At 38.8% G+C, this 26,526-nt stretch overlaps 1 protein-coding gene across 2 annotated transcripts in view; it reads left to right on the top strand.

Annotated features, from left to right (window-relative positions):
- Positions 1 to 26,526, top strand: part of tjap1 (tight junction associated protein 1 (peripheral)) — a 168,628-nt gene that overhangs the window by 90,327 nt on the left and 51,775 nt on the right. For both annotated transcript variants that reach the window (XM_073835197.1, XM_073835195.1), the window contains exons 4-6: positions 48 to 243; positions 3,931 to 3,959; positions 25,949 to 26,110. In XM_073835197.1, the coding sequence (XP_073691298.1) occupies positions 88 to 243; positions 3,931 to 3,959; positions 25,949 to 26,110 (347 nt within the window). In that variant the 5' untranslated portion in view covers positions 48 to 87. The remainder of the gene's footprint in view (positions 1 to 47; positions 244 to 3,930; positions 3,960 to 25,948; positions 26,111 to 26,526) is intronic.

The following is a 26,526-nucleotide window of genomic DNA, read 5'->3' as shown; positions in this document are numbered from 1 at the left end:
TGAAGGCTACTGCTACTTTGGATTCTCATGCTTCTCTCTCTCGGCAGGACTAACGGATGGTGTATGGAAGCACACTGATCTCCCAGAATGACGAGTGCTGCTCCAGCCCGGAAACCGTACCGAAAGGCACCTCCGCAGCACCGCGAGACGCGCCACACTGTGCCAGTATTTCGAGAGGATGTTAGCGGGAGTGCCTTGCCATCCGCCAACCCTGAGTCCTCAGCCCAGCCTGACCCCTGCCAGGTAATTTTCCCCCGAAATCATGCACCTATTTTGCAGCGTACTCAGTTTACAGGCCCTTACCCACAATGCCCCGAGAGACCCGTGTGGTCGCAAGCGTCCGACAGCGAGTTGGATGTCTCAAGTCTGTCTAGCTTGGAGCTCAGTGTCCTCCCTCCACCACGGATCTTCAGCCACGGATCTTTAAGCGTAAGACTTCCTCCTAAGCATCACCGACATCAAAGAATGGGCCGCTTTATAAGTCGTAGCGATGACCTACTGGCGCTTTCTGCTGATGATGATGATGATCTCGCCTCTTCGGAAAGCTCCCAGCAGTGCATCCCAGGCAGCTCCCCATCACACTCCAGCAGGAGTGCGGAGCGCTCCTTGGTCTTCAAAGAGAAAGCGGAGATACTTGCACCCAAAGAAGAGCAGCGTCCACCCCATGCAGCGCCTCTGATGCATGCCCTTCCACCCAAGGGCATTCTCAAGCAGTCACATCAGTTGGGAATCTACTCTTCTGACAGTTTGCGCAAGTCAAAGTCGGCGGAGATGCTAGGCCAAGCACGAAGTCGTGGACGCAGTAGGAAGCCCAAAAGTATGTCTTTGGATAGGGAGAAGGGCATAGGAGTTTCTCCAACGGGACGTGCTACTTCCACATCGTCTATATCTCCAAGCTCAATGCCACCGGATTGGAAGATGCAGCTTCTTGAAGAAAAGATTAAATTTTCCCAATTTCTGGATGAAATCACCTACCGGGTCCTAAGCCCGGCTAGTCTAAAGATGCTGCGCGGGAACCTTCCAGAACCAGCATTGTCTTCAAAATGGAGCCAAATCAAGCAACAGCACGAATTCAAGGACCATCTCGACAAAAAGCAAGAGAGGAGTCGACTTTGGGATGAGTGGGCCGCCCAGCATACCAGAGTTAGCAGGAAATCAAGAGAGGCAAGGCCTAAGACGTGGCACATCTCAGCGGACAGTCCTGAGAGAGTCTCAGAAAAGCTACACCGCGAAGGGGCTCGTCCCAAAGCCGAAGGGCCAATTTACAGTAGGGTGGGGGGCAGCGATGATTCCGAATGGGACGACAGGACTCCACAGGGGGTTCAGCACCAGCCTCAACCCCATCAGTCGTCCCATATAGAAAGCAGAGCCCTGCAAAAGGACAATGTAGATAAATCAGGGCTGCCAAAGGGTGAGATTCCCATTATTCGTGTGGAGGGTGAGAAAGCTCCTTTATCACAAGTGACTTCCTTTTCTATAGTATCACAGATCAAGGTATGTCATTGACAATGCTTTTGACTTTACCCCCTGCTCATATAAAATCTGTTCTTGTAGAACCTTTTAGAGATAAACTAAATAATAGTTCACTTTAAAATGAAAATTGTGTCCCACTTTATATTAAGTGGCCTTAAATACTATGTACTTATATTTTCAATTACTGATTATATACAATGCACTTATTGTGTAAATACATTGTACTTATATTTAAAAAGTACCTGCATGTAATTACATCTGTAATCAGTTTCTGTAATTACAATTTTAATTACACTGTTAACCCACCCTTAAACCAACCCATACCACCAAACCTGTCCCTAACCTTAACCATATCCCACTTCAATAGCAGCAAAAGTTTTTTGCAATATATTATGAAAACAGTAAGTACATTGTACTTATTGTTTGATGTAAGTACATAATAGTTCAGGCCACCTAATATAAATTGGCACCGAAATTGTTATCAGTTTCCCTTGTTGAAGAATGCTGATGCTGCTTGTTCGATACAATAAAAGTGGACATTGACTAGAGGCTGTTAAGGTCTAAAAGGCACCATAAAAGTAGTCCAAATGAATTGTTCACTCTATTTACAAATGTTTTGAAGTCATACAATAATTGGTGTTTTTCTCAAATGCTGTTTGCAAACTGTTCAGTTATGATATACACTAACAGTCAAAAGTTTTTGAACAGTAAGATTTTTTTAAAGTAGTCTCACCTAGCCTGTGTTTATTTGATTTAATATACAGCAAATTTTGAAACATTTTTACTATTTAAAATAACAGTTTTCTATTTGAATATATTTTAAAATGTAATTTATTCCTGTGATTTCAACGCTGAATTTTCAGCATCCTTACTTTGCTCTTCATAGTCAAATGATCCTTTAGAAGTCATTTAAATATGCCGATTTGCTGTTCAAGAAACATTTATTATTAGTATTATTATCGTCAATATTTAAAACAGTTGAGTACATTTTTTCAGGATTCTTTGATCAAGAGAAAGATCCAAAGATCAACTTTTATCTGAAATAAAAAGCTTTTGTAACATTATACACTATACCATTCAAAAGCTTGGAGTCAGTCTAATTTTTAAAATTGATCAAAAGTGATGACAAAGATTTATTTCAGATAAATGCTGTTCTTCTGAACTTTCTATATATCAAAAAAACCTGAAAATTTCTACTCAGCTGTTTTCAACATAATAATGTTTTTTTTAGCAGCAAATCAGAATATTACAATGATTTCTGAAGGATCACGTGACACTGAAAACTGGAGTAATGATGCTAAAAATTCAGCTTTGAAATCACAGGAATGAATTACATTTTTAAATATATTCATATTTTAAATAGTAAATATATTTCAAAATTGTACTGTTTTTGTGGTACTTTGAATCAAATAAATGCAGGCTTGGTGAGCATAACAGACTTCTTTAAAAAAAACAATAAACATCTTACTGTTCAAAAACTTTTGACTGTTAGTGTACATCAGAATGAATGGCATTTGCCATTATTACGTCACACTTCATGTGACATTTCGATGCGGAAAGTTTAAATATTACCATAAGCAAATGAGATTTGAGCGCTAAGGTGAATTATCAGTGTGGCTTCAAACACTTCAAACTTTAAAGCTTCACAGCCTCTGGTCACAATGTTTTAACAGGTTACAGTAAAGCAGCTCAGAGATTCTTCAGAATGTCTTATGTTATATTCAACAGTAGAAAGTCATATAGACTTGGAACGACTTGAGGGTTAGTAAACTTTGATCAAGAATTTCTGACTGAACCCTTCCTATGTTGTATCAATGCCCTGATGGATATCTTCATCTAGAGATATTTTGCTCTAAACATGAGCACTTACTGAAACCCTCATCATTAACTGTCACTTCAGGACAGGTTTTATTTGGATAACAGATTTTCATCCATTAACAACCAAATACATAATTAGTGTTTCAACAAACATAGCTGTTTACAAGCTTTCTCTACTTTAGAAAAGTACTAAAAAAACACTGCCATTTTCTTCTCTGTGGGATATGGTGGCTATTTAGCTAGCATTAAAAAACAGGCTGTCAGACTGATTTCATAGCTTCACTAGGCATGTGCGTATTGACCTGTTTGGTAGAAACACACAGAGTATGATGTTAAATTGCTTACCCTGCATCCCTTGCTTTTTTTAATGCCTTTATTAAATGAATTAACCAACATGTCCGTTTAAACATGCCATAATACATGTCTTAGAGTTCGTCAATTGAAAACAACTGTTTTTCTATGTGTGCAATAATAGATATGGATAAACATTGTCTTAGGTTCAGATTCAAGTCTTGATGAAATGTTATGTTAAATATACAGCAGTGTGGATATTAAGGATATGTGAAATATTTATTGGAATATGCTATGTGTAAGGCAATATTCAGTTTGCACATACTAAATGAATGTTCTGTCTTACAGGAGTCCTTATCAGATGCCGACAGGATCAAGTAAGTTCATTTTATTCTCATCTTTGCTTCAATACTCACATTTGTTCTAGAAGCCTTGTATTATTTATGACATGCACTGAAGTGTTAAAGTGTTAGCCATCTAATCTGAGTCTAAAGCTGATTATTCATTGGCTCTTGCTGCTGTATGGCACGGTTGGCCAAGAGCCAATTAGAAGAGGAGACGCCTGTATGGCGTCAGCTGATTAGCCCAGAAACTCCAGAAGGATAGGGCGAGTCTCAGGCTTATGAGCAGCTAAAAGCTGGATGACTGTCAAGCCACGAGGTCTTGCGATTAGAAAAAGGGCCCACCTTTTAATGACATCAGACGTCCTCTCTTCTACCCACTACACCTCGGGTGCTCACTGGGGTACTAGGTCGAATTCACTTTGATCAGAGACATCACGCCGCCTTTCCAGGCTTACAGGGATTCCAAGGCTTTTAGGCTCCAACGCCAACCAGCAGGTGCACACAACTAGTGATGAGGTTCTGCTTTCAACACAAGGCATCCCAATACCGCTGCTCCGTTTTTTTTTCATTAGCTTTCATGTTCTCTTCCTGGTCTGTGTTCCCTTTGTTGCTGCTTTTCTCCCATTGGAACCAACGCTTTAAAGTCAGCACCTTAGATCTGGTATAGCTTAAAAGTTATTTTCATTTTTAAGCTGTTCTTCAAGTTGCCACTCTTCGACATCAATACAAAGGTGGTGCTTGAGAGAATACTAAACTACATTTTTTTCAAAACTGACTAGTCGGTTTTGTCTTTTTGCTGTTATTGGCATTGCTGGATGAGACGGTAGAAAAAATGTAAAGGCTTTTGCACCAAGCTAAATTAATTTTTAAAGTAGTTCACTTCCAGAACAAAAATGTACACAATGTACTCACCCGCTTGTCATCCAAGATTGTTCATGTCTTCCTTTCTTCAGTTGTAAAGAAATATTTTTTGAGGAAAACATTTAAGGATTTCTCTCCATCAGTGTTGTTTTCGTCAACGATGACGATGACGAAATCATTTCGTTGACGAAAACAACACTGCTTCTATGGTGTCCCCGAGTTTGAACTTTGGAAATGCAGTTTAAATGCAGCTTTAAAAGGGCTCTAAATAATCCCAGCCAAAGAAGAAGAGTCTTATCTAGCGAAATGATCAATTATTTTCTAAAAAAAAAAATGTACAATTTATATACTTTTTAACCCCAAACACTCGTCTGGTCTAGCTCTGCTTGAACTTTCTAATTTTCTCCTCCAACTTCAAAATCGTCCTACATTGCAGGGCTCTACACCTACTTTTCTTTTTACGCCTCCTTAACAAATTTAGGAGCACAGTCATAATTTCAGGAAAAGACTTCTTAAAGTGATTTACAGGGGAATTTTGTTTTTACCTTTGTAATGGCATCTTATTTAAAAGTGTCATCTTTTATGTCAAATTTGTTAAAAATTATATATATTTTTAAGCATTTTAAAATTTCTAATTAAAACAACAGAATAAGAACAAGTACAATAAGAATAAGTTACCAATCAAATTAAATTATTATTAACTAAATTTATTTTTACTACAGAGGTGGCAAAGAACACAAAAGTGGCTTGTAGGTGACATGAGTGCAGTCAAATTCATAAATTCATGTGGAGATTAATGTTTTAAATATACAATTTAGAACACAAAAATATTTAAATCTGAAAAGATATTTTAAAAATTAAACTTAATCTGCCAGTAGGTGGCGGCAAGTCACTGATTCAATTGCTGAATCATATTCATTTGATTTGTTCGAACGTTTATGAATAGGAAATTGAATCATTGACTCACTAGATTTAAAAAAAAAAAAGCATGTTTATTCATAAATGAAACGCAGCTGTGTTTGAATGGAGATGCGCAGCGGCTCAGTTGTGACTGACCATTTATGACAACAAAATAAAGCAAAATCAGGCAATAGTGATATAGTCAGACAATGTAAGTCACTTAATATTAACTTCTTGTTCATTGAACTGTTGTATTAAATCAATATCTCATTTACAAACTCTTAAAATAATTAAAAGCTGTCACTCATCTTAGTTCATCACGATCTCACGAAGTTCCATTATAATCAATGAAGCTCTCTACACTGCAAACGGCAGTGTAGGACGATTTTGCTGTTTGGCGGACCCTTCTTTCTCAGCTGGGATCATATGGAGCCCTTTGAAGCTGCATTCAAACCGCATTTTGGAAGTTCAAACTCGGGGCATTATAGAAGTCCACTATATGGAAAGAAATCCTGAAATGTTTTCTCAAAAAACATAATTTCCTTGCGACTGAAGAAAGACAGACATGAACATCTTGGATGACAAGGGGGTTATCTGTCATTTTTGCTCTGGAAGTGAGCTACTCTTAACTCTTTGGAAAAAGCCTTGTTTAATTTGGCTGGCTTGAGGTTTAACTGACCTATATTGGATGTTTTGTAAGAGTGTTTTAAATGCATTCAACACTTAAGCCAATTTCAGTGGAATAAAGCAGTGGAAGGCGCAAGATATTTTTAACGCAGTTCAGTCACAGTGCATTAAAATGGATGATCTTCTTCAGACAAGAACTGTCTAACAGCTAAGGCACAGTAAAAAAGTTCAATTAAACCATTGCAATCTGTCCCGGATTACTCACGTGTAGGATTGACAGGAGCCTAACAGAGCTGAGTCTAACTCGGTGTTCCCTTCACCCCGCTCATGTGATGCCAGGCGGAAGCGTGTGGGACACGGTCAGGCCGGCAGCTGTATTGATTGGCCTAGTTGTCTGTTTGATGGGTGAAGAGAGCTGGACGGTGGATGTAGTCTGAAGATGGGTTTCTCCATGTGTTTCCACCTCCCTCAGGGTGAAAATCTCAATTGTTGACGCTTTGTGTAAATCACAAAAAAAGCATTGTGAGTCTGCTATAATGTTCTCTTCAGAGTTGTCCAATAATCCTTGACACACAAGAGATTGCCTGTGGATTTGACCCGCTCCGAGAGACCAGTAATAGTTGCAATAAGCTAGCCTGGGTGTCCCCATGCTGCCTTCCGCGCGGCGCGATTTTATTCACGCTGGAAGGTAGCATGGAAACCATGGACCAAATTTTCGCCTCAGATAGGGAACCAATCACAGAACGGGGAGGGAGCAGCAAGACGATGACGCCTTCTATGCGACTCACCGAAGCAGTTTGTTTATAACTATGGATCCAGCATGGCAGCAAGTTAACATTCGATGCAGCCGTTCACATGTCTCGCCTAAAAACGCGTGGAAAACGCTAGGCTTTCTCCTTTCCAAACCGCTCTGTAGCTTGCGCATGGAAAACGTGAGCGCATCGCAACCGCGTCGCTTCCATTATGCGCGCGCATACCGCGCGTCTACATTTGTAATAACGAACTTTAGCTCGCAAAAGACGCGACATATGAACGGCCCCTTAGATAGTGTTCTAAGTAGTTTAGAAAGCAAGTTTATTTTGAAAAAAAGAGCAACTTTTGGCGTTAAACCATCGCTCTGTATACGTCATCCGGTATGATTGAAACGATTGGCTATGAGCTACGCACAGGCGCATTTGATAGACATTCGTAGCGCCCAATAAACGGCTCTGGGCATTCGTAAACCACGCCTCAAACACGAGAAAATGAACATGTGGTTCCCAGACCACGAATCATGACGAAGTCATTACGTGGTCTGGCGTTAGCCAGGCTAGCAATAAGCTCTTTTCTTTATACTTTAATAATCAACTGCCCATTTAAAGAGTTAGTTCCCACAAAAATGCAAATTCTGTAATTAATTGCTCACCCTCATGTCGGTCCAAACCTGTAAGACTTCTGTTCATCTTTGCAACACAAATTAAGATATTTTTGATTAAATCCAAGAGCTTTCTGACCCTGCATAGACAGCAATGCAATGCATGTCTTGACCCCTCATAATTACAGCTTTGTAAAGCTTCACAAAGCTGCAAATTGCATCAAACACTACACATTGATTTTACTAGAGTTTGATGTTAGCATGTTGCTAAGTTAACAACATGTCACATACTTATAAGCATAATACATGCCATTCACAATTCTTACATGAAGTAGTGCATTTTTTAAATTGGATTGGACTTTTTTGATCCTTTCTGGTCTTCAATGAGTTTCTAGTCTCATTTTGTTTGCCACTTTGTGTAGATTTTTTCCCACTGGGCTCATCACTGCATTGTTAACAATGCATTCTAATATTTCCTTCACCAAAATGGATGTGTTTGATATTTGGCCAAAAATATCTATCTTCCTTTTTTCCTATTGCTGCCTATGGTTGTAGCTCACTAGGTTTAGGACAGGTCAAAAGATTTACGTCTGCTTTTTAGCTTGCATCGAACAGTGAGGCATAATTTTCCTGATTCAGTGGTTGAATATTTGCCTTCTTGGGGAAGCAAAACAAGAGCAACTTCCAGTCCAAGTCTAACAAACGTTAAGCCCAGTCTGTGTGTGATAGAAAAGGCTTTTCCTGGTCCTTATATATTGCATGTGCATATGTAATTTCTAGGGATGCACTGATATACACTACCTCTCAAAAGTTTGGGGTCAGTAAGACTTGTTTTTTAAAGAAGTCTCTTATGCTCATCAAGGCAGCATTTATTTAATCCAAAATACAGAAAAAACAGTAATATTGTAATATTATAAAATAGTGGTTTTTATTTTAATCTTGATCAAAGAATACTGAAAAAAAGTATCACAGGTTCCAAAATAATATTAAGCAGCGCAACTGTTTTCAACACTGATAATAAATCAGTATATTAGAATGATTTTTGAAGGATCATGTGACACTGGAGACTGAAGTAAAGATTCTGAAAATTCAATTTTAATTATAGATATAAATTACATTTTAATGTATATTAATATAGAAAAAGATTGTTTTACATCATAATAATATTTCACAATATTACATTTCTTTCTGTATTTTTGATCAAATGAACACAGCCTTGATGAGCATAAGAAACTTGTTTCTTTTAAATGTTTTCAATTTGAATAGATTTTAAAATGTAATTTATTCCTATGATAAAAAGGTGACATTTTAGCATCATTACTCCAGTATCAGATTTCCTTCAGAAATCATTCTCTGTGCTGATATTATGACCAAAAACATTTCATTATGTTGAAAACAGTTGTGCTGATTAATATTTTCTATTCTTTGATGAATTGCATGTATTTGAACTTTTGTAACAATGTAAAAAGGCTTTGTCACTTATTATCAATTGCATCATTGCTGCATCTAATATAGATCTTGCTAAATAAAATCATTAATTATTCAATTGTGTACAGTGTGCATCTAAAAGTTTTTACCACGCAGTAGAATCGATTTATTTCAAATGAATATCAATTTGTTACTTGACATAAAAAATAAATGAAGTGCATATATTTTCATTATACAAAAAATATAAGCCTTGAAATTACCTGCTAGTCAGTCTAAACAATATGTGCATCCTTACTAATTTCCCTTTTCACAATCTTCTGTGCTCATGGTTGAGAATCTAACCTTGAGAAAGAGATGAAGCCGCTTTTGTACGTGCCTGAAAGCAACATACGCACATTCGGGAAAGTGTGACCGACAATTGCAGGAACCTTTTTCTCACTGAAAGAAAAAGATAGTTCTCAATTAAACGAAGTGGGGGTTTTTCTAAACAGATGTTAGGGTTTGCACACAAAAAACCCACAATGTGAGCGTGAGCGTGCCTCACACATTTAATTTAGCTTCTTTTAGATGAATAAAGAAAAAATTAAGTCAGTCATAGTAGGGCTGCAGGATTTCATGTTTTTTTGGTTCAGAAGTGCTTTGGGGAATGTGCGGCACGTCTTTTAAAAGCACACGCTCACTTTCTCTTTGCTTTTTACATTTATCTGCTTTGTTCTTTTGCTCCATTTGTGCTGTGTACATGTGACTGCGAACAGGCGATTTGCCACTAAAAAGAGTTACATTGGTGTATTTATAGCTTAAAACCCCTGTCCCCATCTAGGTCTATAGCATGAATCATTGATGTTCCTGGTTCTCTGCTTTGCTGTTGCTTTCAGCGGTGTCACGTTGGCAGGTGTATGAGTATCGGTCTGGACGTGTGTTTCGAGTGCCATTCTCTGTGCTTCCTTCGCTCTGAACTGTAAAAGAAACTGGAAAAGGAAAAGGTGTTGCATATTCTTAGGATTCTCAGGAGCCTGTCAATGAGCGATTTGATGTCTGTGAGCTGTTGGATGTTACAATCCTTCATTCATGTGTTATATCGCTGCTGTGTGGAATTCGATTCCCAGCAGTCTGTCTGTTATCACGCCTTGTCTGATGACACAGTGACAGAGACTTGCAACAGGGGCCCTTTTTTGCCACCACTTGTTGTGTTACCTCTTTTCTCTCTGTTCCCAGAAACATTTAACCATTTCAAAAATGACTCTTTTTTTTTTTTTTTTTTCTTTTTTAAAAAAAATATTATCTTCTAGTAATGCAAACACCCGAAACTGAAAATGTAAGTTTTCACTTAGCTGAAAACTTAAAATGAAGTTGGGTAACTGAACATACTTACAGTATGTCACAAAAGTGAGTACACCCCTCACATTTCAGCAACCATGTTAGTATATCTTCTCAAAGGACAATATTATAGTAAGTAAGTACACCCTAAGTGAACTTGTCTAAAGTGTCAATAAATTGTGTTAGCACCATTGTTGTCTGGCACTGCCTTAATCATCCTCACAGACCTGCTGGACGTTAGACACATGGTGCTTCTCCACCTTACGCTTGAGGATGCCCCACAGGTGCTTAATAGGGTTCAGGTCTGGAGACATACTTGGCCACCCCATCACCTTCACCTTCAGCTTCCTCAGCAAGGCAGTTGTCATCTTGGTGGTGTGTTTGGGGTCGTTATCATGGTGGAAAACTGCCATTCTGCCTAGTTTCTGAGGAAAGGAATCATGTTCTGCTTCAGAATTTACAGTACATAATGGAATCCATGTTTCCCTCAATGAACTACAGCTCCCCAGTACCAGCAGCACTCATGCAGCCCCAGACCATGATGCTACCACCAGCATGCTTGACTGTAGGCAAGACACAATTTTCTTAGTACTCCTCACCAGGACATCGCTACACATGCTAGACACCATCTGAGCCAAACAAGTTTATCTTATAGTCTCATCAGACCACAGGACATGGTTCCAGTAATTCATGCTCTTGGACAGGTTGTCTTCAGCAAACTGTTTGTGGGCTTTCTTGTGAGCCAGCTTCAGATGAGGTTTCCTTCTGGGACGACGCCTATGCAAACCGACTTGTTGCAGTGTGCGGCGTATGGTCTGAGCACTGACAAGCTGACCTTCTACTTCTGCAACCTTTAAAGCAATGCTGGCAGCACTCATGCATCTGTTTTATGAAGCCAGGTTCTGCACCTGATGCACAGAACGAGTGCTCAACTTTGTTGATTGACCCTTGCAAGGCCTGTTTCGAATGGAACCCATCTTGGAAAACCTCTGTATGACCCTGACCACTGTGGTGTAACTCGGTTTCAGGGTGTTACTGAACCTCTAATAGCTTTGGTCATCTTTGCGGAGAGCAACAATTCTAATTCTCAAATCCTCAGAGAGTTCTTTGCATAGAGGCCATGTTGCATATCCAGTTCTCAGTATGAGAGAATCACCTAATTTTAACTGCTCTAATACAAGATACACAACTTTGTATAGTCCTGTCAAGCAGACAATAACATAAACATGATGAATATGACATGTGGCTTTGCATGGTTAAACAACAAACTGCTGTTATCACTTAGGATGATCACTTACTCACTTTTGTTGCCAGCTATTTTGACAAAAATGGCTGTTTATTGAGTAATTTTCAGAGGCCAGTAAATCTATACTGCTATACAAGCTGCACATTGACTACTCTAAAATAAGTTTCATTTCTATAGTATTGTCCCTATACTAAAATGGTTGCTGAAATGTGAGGGGTGTACTCACTTTTGTGACATACTGCACCTGTTGTGAATATTGTGTGCACTAAATAGACATTGCAAAGTGCTAATTAACCAACAATGATTTTGACCCTTTAAAACTATTTAGAAACCAAAAAATCATTCTTTGTGCTGTTTTGGCCGAATATTTTCGTTTCTGTTACATTGTAAACACTAAGCTCATGCAAAAACAAATATGCATAGCAATTTACTGTCCTTGCGTACTGGCACTTGCTCAATTCTTTTTAATTAATCCTTAAAATTGGTTTGCAAATTAGACAGAATTGAATGTAGGAGTCACTGGTCTGAATCATGAACTGAATCAATCAGGCTTCTCACTAATTCATTGAATGCCCTCAGATGACTCCCTCGCTAGGTGAACCGCAGGTTGTGATGTCTGACTCAGAACAGACCAAGAACTGTTGCTGTGTTATTTTACATTTTGAAAGCAATGGTAAATATGCATATTTGTTTGATTTGTTGTGAATAGCTTTGCACATGAAAACATAGTAAAAGATTTGGTTGAAATAATTGATTAATAATTGATTTGGTTAAAAAGATTTGGTGTTTTAAGCATAGACTGTAAAAAAAGATGGATGACACGTCACCACATTCTACTATAGAAAAGTAAAGCCAAAACATCTCAATATGGCCGCTGCCATCTTGGGGGAAATGACGACATATGGAGCCAGAGTCTGCGCAGTAGAGATTCGTTTGGAGCCAGAGTCTGCGCAGTAGAGCTTCGTTTGGAGCCAGAGTCTGCGCAGTAGAGCTTCGTTTGGAGCCAGAGTCTGCGCAGTAGAGATTCGTTTGGAGCCAGAGTCTGCGCAGTAGAGATTTGTTTGGAGCCAGAGTCTGCGCAGTAGAGCTTCGTTTGGAGCCAGAGTCTGCGCAGTAGAGCTTCGTTTGGAGCCAGAGTCTGCGCAGTAGAGCTTCGTTTGGAGCCAGAGTCTGCGCAGTAGAGCTTCGTTTGGAGCCAGAGTCTGCGCAGTAGAGCTTGGTTTGGAGCCAGAGTCTGCGCAGTAGAGCTTGGTTTGGAGCCAGAGTCTGCGCAGTAGAGCTTCGTTTGGAGCCAGAGTCTGCGCAGTAGAGCTTCGTTTGGAGCCAGAGTCTGCGCAGTAGAGATTCGTTTGGAGCCAGAGTCTGCGCAGTAGAGCTTCGTTTGGAGCCAGAGTCTGCGCAGTAGAGATTCGTTTGGAGCCAGAGTCTGCGCAGTAGAGCTTCGTTTGGAGCCAGAGTCTGCGCAGTAGAGCTTCGTTTGGAGCCAGAGTCTGCGCAGTAGAGATTCGTTTGGAGCCAGAGTCTGCGCAGTAGAGCTTCGTTTGGAGCCAGAGTCTGCGCAGTAGAGCTTCGTTTGGAGCCAGAGTCTGCGCAGTAGAGATTCGTTTGGAGCCAGAGTCTGCGCAGTAGAGATTTGTTTGGAGCCAGAGTCTGCGCAGTAGAGCTTCGTTTGGAGCCAGAGTCTGCGCAGTAGAGCTTCGTTTGGAGCCAGAGTCTGCGCAGTAGAGCTTCGTTTGGAGCCAGAGTCTGCGCAGTAGAGCTTCGTTTGGAGCCAGAGTCTGCGCAGTAGAGATTCGTTTGGAGCCAGAGTCTGCGTTTGGAGCCAGAGTCTGCGCAGTAGAGCTTCGTTTGGAGCCAGAGTCTGCGCAGTAGAGATTCGTTTGGAGCCAGAGTCTGCGCAGTAGAGATTTGTTTGGAGCCAGAGTCTGCGCAGTAGAGCTTCGTTTGGAGCCAGAGTCTGCGCAGTAGAGCTTCGTTTGGAGCCAGAGTCTGCGCAGTAGAGCTTCGTTTGGAGCCAGAGTCTGCGCAGTAGAGCTTGGTTTGGAGCCAGAGTCTGCGCAGTAGAGCTTCGTTTGGAGCCAGAGTCTGCGCAGTAGAGCTTCGTTTGGAGCCAGAGTCTGCGCAGTAGAGCTTCGTTTGGAGCCAGAGTCTGCGCAGTAGAGCTTCGTTTGGAGCCAGAGTCTGCGCAGTAGAGATTCGTTTGGAGCCAGAGTCTGCGCAGTAGAGCTTTGTTTGGAGCCAGAGTCTGCGCAGTAGAGCTTCGTTTGGAGCCAGAGTCTGCGCAGTAGAGATCCGTTTGGAGCCAGAGTCTGCGCAGTAGAGCTTCGTTTGGAGCAAGAGTCTGCGCAGTAGAGCTTCGTTTGGAGCCAGAGTCTGCGCAGTAGAGCTTCGTTTGGAGCCAGAGTCTGCGCAGTAGAGATTCGTTTGGAGCCAGAGTCTGCGCAGTAGAGCTTCGTTTGGAGCCAGAGTCTGCGCAGTAGAGATTCGTTTGGAGCCAGAGTCTGCGCAGTAGAGCTTCGTTTGGAGCCAGAGTCTGCGCAGTAGAGATTCGTTTGGAGCCAGAGTCTGCGCAGTAGAGCTTCGTTTGGAGCCAGAGTCTGCGCAGTAGAGCTTCGTTTGGAGCCAGAGTCTGCGCAGTAGAGCTTCGTTTGGAGCAAGAGTCTGCGCAGTAGAGATTCGTTTGGAGCCAGAGTCTGCGCAGTAGAGATTCGTTTGGAGCCAGAGTCTGCGCAGTAGAGCTTCGTTTGGAGCCAGAGTCTGCGCAGTAGAGCTTCGTTTGGAGCCAGAGTCTGCGCAGTAGTGTCGTGAGGCGGAGCCGCGGTATCAAAGTCCCACCCAAACTCTCGCAGACCCAATCGCACGATCACAATCATGACACCACACCCCGTTTTTATAGCATCAAATAACTACCTAAAAGCGAACTTATTAGAAAAATTAACACCTGAACATGAATCAGCATTATAAGAACTACCTCACATGATGGAAACCATCTTTGGAAAAAAAATATTTGAAGTGTAATTCGCTAATTTAGTTTGGCTCATGTCCCATTAGATTACATGGAGAGGGCGGGGTTTATGATCTATACTGCAGCCAGCCACCGGGGGGCGATCGAAAACTTTTGGCTTCACTTTTCGAGACTCGTGCGGCACTCTTGGTTTTAACACATAAATGGACAGCAACAGTTTCTCTTCTATTGCCAACACTGTCCCTCACTAAAACCACTTCCAGTACAAAAAATTACAGATAATGTACTCACCCCCTTGTCATCCAAGATGTTCATGTCTTTCTTTCTTCAGTAGTAAATAAATTATATTTTTTGAGGAAAACATTTCAGAATCTTTCTCTATATAGTGGACTTCTATGGTGCCCGAGTTTGAACTTACAAAATGCCATTTAAATGCAGCTTCAAACAATCCCAAATGCAGTTGAAAGCTTTTCCAGCCGAGGAAGAAGGGTCTTATCCAGTGAAACGATCAGTTAAATTACAATTTATATACTTTTTAACCTCAATCATCTTGTCTTGCTCTGCTTGAACTCAATACAGCTAGGGTATGTCGAAAAACTCCCATCTAATTTTCTCCCTTAACTTTAAAATTGTCCTACATTGCTATTTTACCTTTTTTGTTAAGGGTGTTTGATCTTCTTTGCATGTTCACTTTGCAAACACTGGGTCAGTACTTCTGCAGTGATGTAGGATGATTTTGAAATGATTTTTGAAGTTGAGGGAGAAAATAAGATGAGAGTTTTTCGACATACCCTAACTGCTTTGAACCGGAAAAAAAAGAGTATAGGCAGAGAAAGATGAGCGTTTAAAGTTAAAAAGTATATAAATTGTAATAATAAAAAATAAAAAAAAAGCACACACAAAAAAACAACGTTCATTTTGCTAGATAAGACCCTTCTTCCTTAACTGGGATCATTTACAACCGCATTTGGCATCATTTGAAGCCACATTTAAACTGCATTTTGGAAGTTCAAACTAGGGGCACCATAGAAGTCCACTATATGGAGAAAAATCCTGAAATGTTTTCCTCAAACATTTCTTTACAACTGAAGAAAGACATGAACTTCTTTAAATTGTATTAAAAATGATAGTTAGAAGCTGAGCATGTTATTAATGACTATTGACATTGAACATGAACAAGTACATAAATAAGTAAAACACAAAATAGAGTCAGAAATTAGATGAAAGTTCTAGTGAAATAGCTTCATTATGCATGTATTGTAACAGTTTCTCTTTTCAGATGATGAGGTTGTAGGATGTGACAGCATCTGGGTAGAAATACACAATTGAAACTGACAACACGCCGACAGACAAGACAGAGCAGGTTACTTCTGGTATGAAACAAGGTCTCAGCTTAAAAATGTTGTCATTTAAGAAATTCAAAGAATAAATACCCTTAATGTGTATTGCTTTTTTTTAGATCAATTGACAAGTGAACCGATCATCTTTTCTTCTTAAAACATGAAAAAACAAAAAAACATGAATTTCAAATGACTTTATTTCAAATGCGGAAAAACGCAATGTGTCAATACTCAGTTTTTCAAGTTCAAGTCCACCAAAGTTGATTTATACAGAATGGCGGATATAGTGTTATGATTGGTCAGAATGCCTGTCAATCAAGCTGTTTGCGAAGGGTCAATTGAGTTTAGAGTTACAGTGTGTCTCTTCCATTTGTTTGTGAAAACAGTTATGAAGTCTAAAAGTTTCAAAAATGTACAGTATGTAAGCCGTTCATGATGTAAAAAGGAAAAAGTGATAGGAAGTCATGGGATAACTTAAATATTCTTGAGATTAGGTATGTTAATGCATAGTAATAATTAATAAAATCTAACAATATAGATCATAAATTCATTATCTCTGTCACCTCTGTTACTATTTACGACAAGAATCCTGAAGTGAACAGAGTGGCTCACACTTAGGAAACCATTTACAACATCAAAGTTACATTTTAAAAAGTTGTGTTTAGAGTCTTAGGTGGCTTTGACAGTTACATATTTGAATTTCAAAAAGGCAGGAATAAAGAACTCTAAACTACCAAAGGACCATTTCAGCATAAAACAGTTCTTCAGGATAATGTGGTTCTAATCTAAAGAACCTTTAAAGTGAACCCTGAGGTATTAAGACTTGTATGGCTTAATATAACAAAAATGATGTCTCTTACTGAAATATGTAGCAGAAAACCTATGAAAGACTTGCGTTATTTTAAAAAATCCATTTTGGACTATGGGGGGGTGCCATAATTTCAATGACATGAAACTGATACGATTTTTTAGTCAAATAATTTTCAGTCAAAGGGCAACTAGAGAAGCCCTAGCGATAAGAAGAGGAGAAAAGAATGGGAAGATGCCTGTCCTGATGCGCTGGTCCTGATAAGATTCTTCATTTTGTTTTAAGCACTTGATAGAATTGTTATGAGAACAGGTTTAATTGTAAGACTTGAAGTTGTAATTAGCTGCGTGGCTTATTGACCCCTTGTTTCCATAAAAATTACTGCTATCAAGTTTTGTGATGTTCTTTGTGCAATTAAGCAAATGAATTTGATAGAAGATGCTGCCAGATTACTTTTAAACAAGTGCTAGCATGAGTAAAGCTGAATTAAATTATATCTCGGTATTGTTTTCATCTATTTGATAGGTCTTAATTTCTTTTCATGATACTTTAATGTAGAGACAGAGGATAACATCAAGTAGGTTAATGTTAAAGTAAAAAAATGTAGCACAAAATCTGGTTTTTAATTATTGTTAATTTTATACAGACATGCTACCAGTACATCTTCATAAACTTTGGCAAGATATACTTTTTATAAAAAGTATCAGTGTATTAAAATGACATACTGAGACAATTATGACACAAATGAATCAGAGTTTTGAATTAGTTTACTGAAATGGATACATGGAACTGACTGAAGGAAATGAATTAAACTGATTAAATTAGCCAAAGAAGATCCAGTGGTGTAGAGATGCATTAAGTACTGCTTTCTCAAAGGTCCCTTGTAAACAAAGCAGCTTTACAGTATGTTGGTCAGCATGGCATATTCAAGTTCAAAGTTTAACACTATTGAATCCAATGCGAAATCTGTGTGCCTAAATAATTGCTATGCAAAGGTAAATTTGACCTACTCTAATGCTGTTTTTATTGCTGTAGTTTACTGGAAATCTACACTCATACATTTAAGTCAAATTGAATTGTGAATCTAGTCTCTTGATTCAGTTTTATACTGTGTATCATTAAAAAGTATATATTATGTAAATGAAAACTTGTACAGATTAGTTACATTATTACTCTGAATCACTGAAATATAGATCCCATGAGTCAGCACTGTATAGTTCTAGACTTCCCTTTGTCAATCAAATCTGTTTATCGAAAAGACTGATGCTTGGAAATGCAAGACAGATGCAAATGGAAATTCCCCCCGAAAAATCTGTCAAGTAATCATGAATGTTTAGAAAATTCTGAGGTAAACTATCTGCTATTGCGTTCAGTATGGCTATAAAGGTCATGCAATATGATATTCAAACTCACATTAGACACTTTTAACATTAAGTAAAGCTCATAATCAGTATCTGAGATTATAAGTCATTGTCGTCGCGATTACTTAGGACTAAAATGATACCTTTTATCGCGTGTCGTTGTATCGCGAGTAGTTAGGAAATGGTGTTTAAACTTTTTTTTTTTTTTAAATTGCGGTGAACGGTTATATTTTTTAAAAGGATATTGATCTATTCTCCTGTTTGTGTAGTGTTCTAAATGATTTACCTAACAAATCTGATTAAATGTTGAATGTTGCGTTCCTAGATAAACGTTATAATAAACCGAAACTCACAGCAATATGCAGAGATGAAGTTTGAGACACTGCACACATGTAAATGATAAAAGTTTGTGTGGAGCAGCATTTGCTGTGCGTCGCATATACAGGTGCAAAAACTGAAACTTTCAAATATTCCAGATTCATTCCATGCAAAGTAAAACATTTCTAACGTTTTTTTGTTTTAATTTTGATGATTAGAGCTTACAGCTTATGAAAGTCAAAAATCCAGTATCTCAAAATATTAGAATATTTACATTTGAGTTTCATTAAATGTCCATCCCTACAGTATAAATTATACTATTATTATTATTATTTCATTTTGTTTGAGAAACGGAAAAACGAAAAGCTCGACACGTGAGCTTATTGCTTGAATATTAATTTAACATGCCTGGGCGGCCTTGATACTTAGTATGATTATATACAAATTATACATTATTTATTATATCTTATTAAATTTTATATTTAGCTGAATCAAGCCATGAATCCGTTTTTTCATCTGGATTATAGCCTACTGTGGAAATATGCTGCGCTGGCTCTGAGTGTAAGCACAATAGGTTACAGATAATGAACTCACACGGGAAAGACTGTACACTACCTCTTGTTGGATTTATACTTATTAAATAAACACAATTTTGTTTTTGATTCCTTATTAAAGTAGACCTTTCAAACTGCATAGAGACATAAATTGCAAGAGCGCACCCTGTATTTTTACAAAGGCAATTTGTAACGTTTTGTTGTTATTGTGAAAGTACATAAAATAAAGCAGACATTTATATTTCTTTGCTCTGTAATCACAATGTAAAGAATCGCGCTGGTACCGCCGACCTGAGAAGTGCAGTGTTGCGATTTATATATGAGACTTGCAAAGAAACGTTACTGTGACTAATTTGCAGAGCGGTACATCAGACGAACATTTATTCTGCATGATGGGATAGACAGTAGACAGGCTGAGTTGAAAAGTTGCACAAATATTAAAGCATAACATAAGCACTCTTTTCATGAAAAAAAAAAAATATATATATTATAATTTATAATAACAGAACGAAATCATCATCATCATAACACGATCAAACGTGCGTCATTTTTCTTTATTTCTGATACTATTTAGGCCTAAATTTTCTGTAAGATCAAACTTTCATCCAATATTCCAAGCTTAGAGTAAGAAATAGTTTTGATCTGATCATCTTAAATCCTCTGGGTCTGAGGGCAGATTGGAGGTTAATCCTAATAAACATGCCGCTACAATTGAAACAATTACATTAAAATTATTAAAACAGTGTATTTCTATATGTGTGCATCCTCCTTTAGGTCAGGACTGTGGCGAAGCTCGCTCACATAATGCTAACAACGCTTAGCTAAACAATTAGCTCGCTCACATAATGTTTATAACAGGAACATCAGATCATTTTTATGACACAATATGTCGTTATTACGAAAAAAGATGTCGTTTTAACAAGAAAATTGTTGTTTTTACGAGAAAAGATGTAATTTTAACGAGAAAATATGTCATTTTTACGAGAAAAGATCTGGTTATAACCACATAGCTGAGTGGGAAAAAAATAAGTGTGTGACAGCAATGCGTCACCGTATCAATCTGCCAAAACATTTCCCTCAGACTTTAACTTCACGTCTCGAGATAATGAATGAATTCACGTCTCAAGCTAATAAATGAAAGCCAATTAAAACGGCGGATTATGTTCAGCACTCCCCCCGCTTTAATTCTGGACCAATAGAAACTTTGTTGTTACATTACGTCAATCTGTCAAAGCACTCTGAAAACGCTAACCTAACGTTACTATACTATACTGAGAAGAATCCACAATGGATAAATATTTAAAAAGGTCAAGTATTGATAATCCCAAACAAACAAACAGCAAAGTGAGGAAGTACGATGAAAATTATATTGTGTATGGATTTATTGAGAACAGCGGTGGGAAGCCGATGTGCGTTGTGTGTCTTCAGGTCTTAGCAAATGAATCGATGAAACCGGCTAAGCTGAAGCGCCACCTCATAACCAAGCACCCGGAGTATATGGATAAACCGAAGGAATTTTTCGTCCGAAAAAGCGAAGGGTATCACCACCAGCGAACAAAACTGACTAATTTGGCCACAACATCTGAGAAAGCTCAGAAGGCTTCTTTTTTAGTAGCCCAGCGAATAGTGCAGTGCAAGAAGCCTCATACAATCGCACAAGAGCTGATCCTCCCAGCAGCAGTCGATATGTGCGAGATAATGCTTGGGACAGAGGCAGCAAATAAATTAAAAAGCATACCCCTCTCCGATGACACCGTGAGGTGGAGGATTGGTGACCTGGCCGATGACATCCTATCACAACTTGTGGAGAGACTTCGTTGCTGTGAATTTTCCCTTCAGCTGGACGAATCTACTGATGTGGCCAGCGCAGCACAGCTAATCGCTCTTGTCCGCTATCCGTGGGATGGAACAATTCTAGAAGACTTCTTGTTCTGCAAAGAGGTCCCTGGCATGACAACGGGCGAGGAGATTTTCAAGATCCTAAATGAGTTCATTGAGTTTCATGGGCTGAGTTGGAGGAAATGTGTGGCCGTTTGTACTGATGGGGCAGCAGCAATGACGGGCAGAAAGAGTGGTCTTATCGCTCGGATAAAGGCAGTAAACCCCAGAGTGAAATCTGTATGGTGAAATCTGTATGGAACCAGCACTTTGTGTTGAGCACAGCTGTGACTGCAGTTAATTTTGTTAAGTCGAGGGCATTGCAGTCGCGTTTGTTTGGGCAACTTTGTCGGGAGTTGGATGCAGGCCATGACACACTTCTTTACCATTCTGAAGTGAGGTGGCTCTCCCGTGGGAAGGTGCTTCAGCGGGTGTTCGAGCTACGCAGCGAGATGTCAGAGTTTCTGAGAACGGAAAAACCCGACATCGCCGAGTTTTTTTCCGACCCCGAGTATGTTGCCAAGTCGGCCTATCTGGTGGATGTATTCAACATTCTCAATAGCCTCAACCTCTCCATTCAAGGACGCTATGCATCCATCCTTGACGTTAGCGACAAAATCACAGCATTCATGAAGAAAGCTGAGCTATGGAGAAGAAGACTTGGAGATGGAGCGACCGACATGTTCCCTCAACTCACTGATTACCTCAACGCAAACAACATGCCGGTGGCTGTAGTGAGAGACGTAGCCACTTCTCACCTCACTGCACTCAGCAAGCACTTCACTTCCTACTTCACGGATGTAAACACGGATGCTTGGGACTGGGTGAGAGATCCGTTTGCTCCATCAGCAACATGTAGCCTCTCTAGTAAAGCAGAGGAAGAGTTGGTGGACTTATCTAGTCTTTGAAGGCAATTTCCAGCAGGTGAGCCATGCAGACTTTTGGCCCTCCCTCTCACGTGAGTATCCTGAACTAACAGCACAGGGCATGCAGATTTTGCTCCCATTCCCTACCACTTACTTATGCGAGTCATCTTTCTCAACTTTGACTGCAATGAAGACAAAGTACAGAGCTCGTCTCCATGTGGAGAATGATCTTAGAGTCTGCTTATCATCCATCACGCCAAGACTGGACAAACTATGTAGTGAGAGACAGCCACACCCATCTCATTAGTTACACACCATCTTCTTAAGGGTAGGCCTACATATGCATCTCTTTCTGTTTAAGGATATGCATTAGTGTCATCTTTTTTTCCCTCCCACCACTGAATTTGATTCACTCTGTTTAAGAGTACATGAAGCACTTGGCCTGTGATTTATTTGTTTGTTTGTTCACACTATTTGATTAATCAAAAAGGTGATGTTGCACTATTTTTTGTGTATTGTGTTCCATTGTGTTACTGCAGTTAATTGTTAAACTGGGTAAACATATACTCTGTTTATTGCCTATTACTGCATTTGTGCATTGTCATTGTATTTTGTATTTTAGCACTATATTATCCTTATCAAAAATCCTTTTGCACTATTTTCACTGTGTTCCACTGTGTTGCTGCAGGGTTAATTTTTACTTGTACCACCCCCCCACCCCCACCCCACCCCACACACACACACACACACACACACACCAGTTAAACATATATTTTCCTAACACATGAAGTGATTCCAAAAAAGTTTGATTCTCTGTTTATTGCCTGTTCTTGCATCAGTGCATTTTCATTGCATTTTAGGACTATACCTATAAAAAGCCTTTTGCACTATTTACATTGTGTTCCACTGTGTTCTTGCAGTTCATTTTTACTTGCTCAACCCTTTCCCATCGTTCACACGCACGCACGCACGTGATTTAGCTATTACATTTGTGTTGCGGTTATGAGGGGGTCCTTGGAATTTTTTCTGCCCTATGAGGGGTCCCTATCTCCAGATAGTTTGAGAACCCCTGCTTTAGTCAATGCTGCGGCTCGCTGAAGCATCCCAAAAGTGGCTGTCCATGCTACATAGCTAAAGTTAGGCAAATGCCCCACCTCGTCCCTCCCCATGCGCCAACGATTCGAATTTCCATAGGCGGGATTTATTTGAATGATATTCTAATGGACAGCGTTGTAACGTCATAGCATCCGGAAAACAAACGCTGTAGTCCAAAGGAGCCTTTCATTGTAGTTTTTGAAAAGGGATTTTTAAAAAAACGAAATATCTCCCTTTGGAGTGGACTTTGAGATTTGTAACTTTGTAGATGTTTTTTTATGCCCAAACATGCACACCACACACTGGCTAAAATTCAAAAAGTGAAAAAGCATAATCGGACCCCTTTAAATGAAGTACTTGAATTGAATCGAGGAATCCCACCTGTACACCATATATTTAACAATAAACACACCAAATGAGAAGTGTAAGCATGGTATTTGTGTGGGTATGTAGTGATAAGGTGGCAAAGTGTGACTGCTGGTACCCAGCAGATGTGTTCAGCATCACTGCAGATGTCCGTTCAGCTCAGTGCAGAGCCAGCTGCTCTTCTTTCTCACACACACTGCCCCTGAACCTCCTGATCACACATTCGCACACCTGCATGACTAACACTTAACTTGCTCTCAGTAGGCACAACATTTAGCCTAATGCTGTACTGCAGAGAGCCTTTTAATCATCGGGTTCAAATTCATTCAGTGTTTTGCACAAATGTGGTTGTCTGTGCATCAGGTTTGGAGACCGTCCCTATTTCATCACATTCAGGTTGCTTGAAAGTTTTGTGGATGTGGTTTTCTTTGGAGTAATTGGCAGCTTTCAGGAGTCTTGGCCGGGGTGTAGGCTGAGGCATCATTATGTGTTTGACACTTTCTTCCTGTGTCTTGGATGTAGGCTGTGAAAGCTCACATTGCTGAGGTGCACCTCCAGTCCTATAATAGAGTCTATAGGGTGTTTTGTTTACTGGCCATCCACTTAGCTTTGCACTGTTGTTCTTTCTGAATCGACAGTGCCGCCTTGGCATGGTTGGAAAGATGACACATTATATAAGTACATACATAGTCCCAATTAACTTTTGTTTTGAGAAACGAGGACATTTATCATAAATGTGTCATATAGGTTTAACATGTACATAAAATATATAACTGATCCTTCTTTTTTTCTGTAATGTAAGGAATATGCATGTAGCCACATTGTTATTTGTGACCCTGGACCACAAAACCAGTCTTAAGTCGCTGGGGTATATTTGTAGCAATAGCCAAAAATACATTGCATGGGTCAAAATTTTTGATTTTTCTTTTATGCCAAAAATCATTAAGAAATTAAGTAAAGTTCATGTTCCATGAAGATTTTTTTGTAAAATTCCTACTGTAAACATATCAAAATGTAATTTTTGACTTGTAATATGCATTGTTAAGAACCTAATTTGGACAACTTTAAAAGTGATTTTCTCAGTCTTTTTGATTTTTTTGCATCCTCAGATTTCTGATTTCAAATAGATGTATCTCGGCCAAATATTGTCCTATCCTAACAAACCATACATCAATAGAAAGCTTATTTATTGAGCTTTCATATGATGTATACATCTCAGTTTTGTCAAATTTAACCTTATGACTGGTTTTGTGGTCCAGGGTCACATTTATGAAAAATGTATAGATCAGTGCATATAGCAGTATACAAGATCAAATCAGCAAAGGTTTTTAAATTATCTGTTGATGTATATTCAAATAGGTATTTTATTTTATTTTTATTATTTTATTTTCAGCTCTAGTGCTGGCCTTTAGAACACATTTATGTTGTTTTATCAGGTATATTATGACTTTATTTTATTTTTTATTTTATTTTATTTATTGTTTTTTTTTTTCAGCTCTAGTACTGGCCTTTAAAAAAATTGTGTTGTTTCTAATAGGTATATTATTTTATTTTATTTTATTTTATTTCATTTTATTTTATTTTCCAGTACTGGCATTGAACACATTTGATTTGTCCTTAATAGGTATATTAACATATTTTTTAATTTTTTATTTTATTTTAACATTATATTGAGCAAAAGGGATGTATATGTATGTATGTACACACACACACACACACACACACACACACACACACACATTTATATATATATATATATATATATATATATATATATATATATATATATATATATATATATATATATATACACATACACACACACTGTATTATATTTATATAATATGGACTTGAAATTACAGCTGATGTTTTGTATTAATACTCCTAACAAAAAGCGGCTGAACAATGACATGCATTATTTAATTATTTACCTGGCACATATAAAATTAATCAGACTCCTTCAAAGTTGTTAATACATAACATCTTGTTCAACAGAAAACAATTTTCTCTGAGCGCTCATTGGAAATAGGATTTAACCTAAAGGTTCAGATAGCACGAATGTGCACAAACAAGAGACTTCAGGGATTAGCTTCAAAGCTTAAGTGAAATTATTTATTGAAAAACAGTTCAAAATAAAACGCCACAGTGAATGGGTGATGTTGCTGAGGTTAAAAAAAAACAGCATAAAATAGTCATTAAAGTAGCACATATGAATCATGCATGATGCAATTGGTTCTGACACATGCCACATTATGCCTTTTAGCTTCATTGATGTCAAACCTAGTGCAATGCACATACTTTTTTATAAATCTAAATACGCACACGAAAGAGATGCTGCTGTGGCAGAGACAGCCTTTTCTTTAACGCATATTCACATATTACCACAACCATTTCTTCATTACATTTCCGTTCAGAACATGAGCTGTAAAATGATACCACGCATGGAAAAGAGATCTATTATAAGAATACTATATGTGTTGAGAGGAAATGTGAGCTTTCACAGATGCGCATCAGGAATGTGTGCGTAAATGCTTTCCCAGGAACGTCAAGGTGATAGGGCTGATGAACAGACGTCAGTGTTCATATCAAAGAGTCTTTTATGCTAGCATAGTAAAATGAACATTGAAATACATGAGAATGCTCTAGATTGTTGGCCTTTACCGCTACTGTGAACTCAATTTGACAAACGGTTTCTCATGTCAGTGATGCATTTTTCATTGCTCTCACTTATTTTGCAGGATCCTGCAGCAGCAAAATGAAGACCTCCGTCGCCGGCTCTCCCAGACCACTCATAAGATGGAGGCGATGGAGACGGAGTTCGAAACCAGTCGACATTACATGCAGGCAGAGATGGGCCGAACCCGAGACGACCTGGAGAAAATGAGAGACAAGTTCAGAAGGTTAGTTAGTTTTATTCAATAAGGATGCATTGAATTGATCAAAAGTGACAGTAAAGACTTATATTGTTACAAAAATATAGTCTATATAACTTCATAAGAATCCTTAATTAAATTACACACACACAAGAAATTATACATTACCTTTATTTCTTATTCCGTGGCGGAAACGGGTTTCAGTAGATAAGTGCCTCTCAGAGCAGCTCTGAATATGAAGTTTGTGTGTTCATGTCCTCATATAGTGGCGAGAGACACTGAAAACACACAGAGATATGCAGAACAACCAGTGTACACTTTTAATTGTCAGGTTTTTTTGCAGTTTATTCAGAGACATTAGTCCATATTGGGATTTGATTCTGTGACATTCCATGTTTTGCTGTAAACTCCATTCGTATGACTGAATTTGTAATTTCATCTGC

This window comes from Garra rufa, chromosome 2 (genome assembly GCF_049309525.1).
Source record: "Garra rufa chromosome 2, GarRuf1.0, whole genome shotgun sequence".
Taxonomy (NCBI): Eukaryota; Metazoa; Chordata; class Actinopteri; order Cypriniformes; family Cyprinidae; genus Garra; species Garra rufa.
This window is presented reverse-complemented; position numbering and strand designations above follow the sequence as displayed.